The sequence below is a fragment of the Otolemur garnettii genome, unplaced genomic scaffold, assembly GCF_000181295.1.
Source record: "Otolemur garnettii isolate 467f Iridium unplaced genomic scaffold, OtoGar3 scaffold00167, whole genome shotgun sequence".
In the NCBI taxonomy this organism is placed as follows: domain Eukaryota; kingdom Metazoa; phylum Chordata; class Mammalia; order Primates; family Galagidae; genus Otolemur; species Otolemur garnettii.
The window spans coordinates 95,309-96,183 of NW_003852562.1; the positions used below are offsets into that span (position 1 = coordinate 95,309).

Consider the following 875-nt stretch of genomic DNA (forward strand, 5'->3'; position numbering starts at 1 on the left):
TTCTGGGGGTCCCTTCAGGTCTTCCGCTCTGTGCTGCCTTGAGGGGAGGGACGCGGGAAGTCTCTGACCTGACACTATGGGGGAAGGAAAAGGCGACAACTTCGACGGTGTGAGCACCGACCGCCTTAAACTGAAGTTGCTGGAAGAAATCCACTTGAAGTGAGTCGGAGGGCGGCGCGTGCGCCCGCGAGGCCTCGCCGGGGCAGCCTCGGGACGGCGCCGTTTCGTGCCACTAGGGGCAGAAGCCACTGAGGTCGATGTGACACCCGTGCCATGAGTAATACCTGGGGACACTGGGCTGCTTCCAAAAGCAGTGTTGTGTTTCCTCTTTGAGTAATTAAACCTTTGGTGTTATAAACAGGCTGTTTTGAGATAGGGTGTTCTGCCGGTAGGATCAAATCAAATGGAGTGTATTATATCAGTATACTGTAATGTATTCTTTTTAAGATACTCCCGTCCCCACGAAAATTAGTTTCTTTTGTGTCCCCATAGCATCCAATGTTTTCCTTTATTGTAGCTCCAGTCACACTATTCACTATTTTCATTGCCTATTTCATGTTCTTGTATCAGACTGTAAGCACACTGTGGACAGGTTCTGTGTATTCCCTGAAGGAAGGAGTGGATAAGAGCAAGTCCTTTAGAAGAATACTGCATAAATTCAGATTTCTTATCACTCAGTAACTGTCCGGTCTTGGACAAGTAAATTAACTTATATAAGCCTCAGTTTTCTCAACTCTAAGATTGCTATACAAATAACAGAGTGCCCCCCCAAATGTACACACATTATTAAGAAAAAACTGTATTGGCTCGGCGCCTGTGGCTCAAGCGTCTAAGGCGCCAGCCACATACACCTAAGGTGGCGGGTTCGAATCCAG

General features: G+C 47.8%; 1 protein-coding gene across 1 annotated transcript in view; it reads left to right on the plus strand.

Moving 5' to 3' along the window:
* CCDC169 (coiled-coil domain containing 169) overlaps positions 1–875 on the plus strand; it is a 57,502-nt gene continuing 56,627 nt past the window's right edge. The window contains exon 1 of the mRNA XM_012811595.2: positions 1–159. Coding sequence (XP_012667049.1) covers positions 77–159 — 83 coding nt within the window. The 5' untranslated portion in view covers positions 1–76. The remainder of the gene's footprint in view (positions 160–875) is intronic.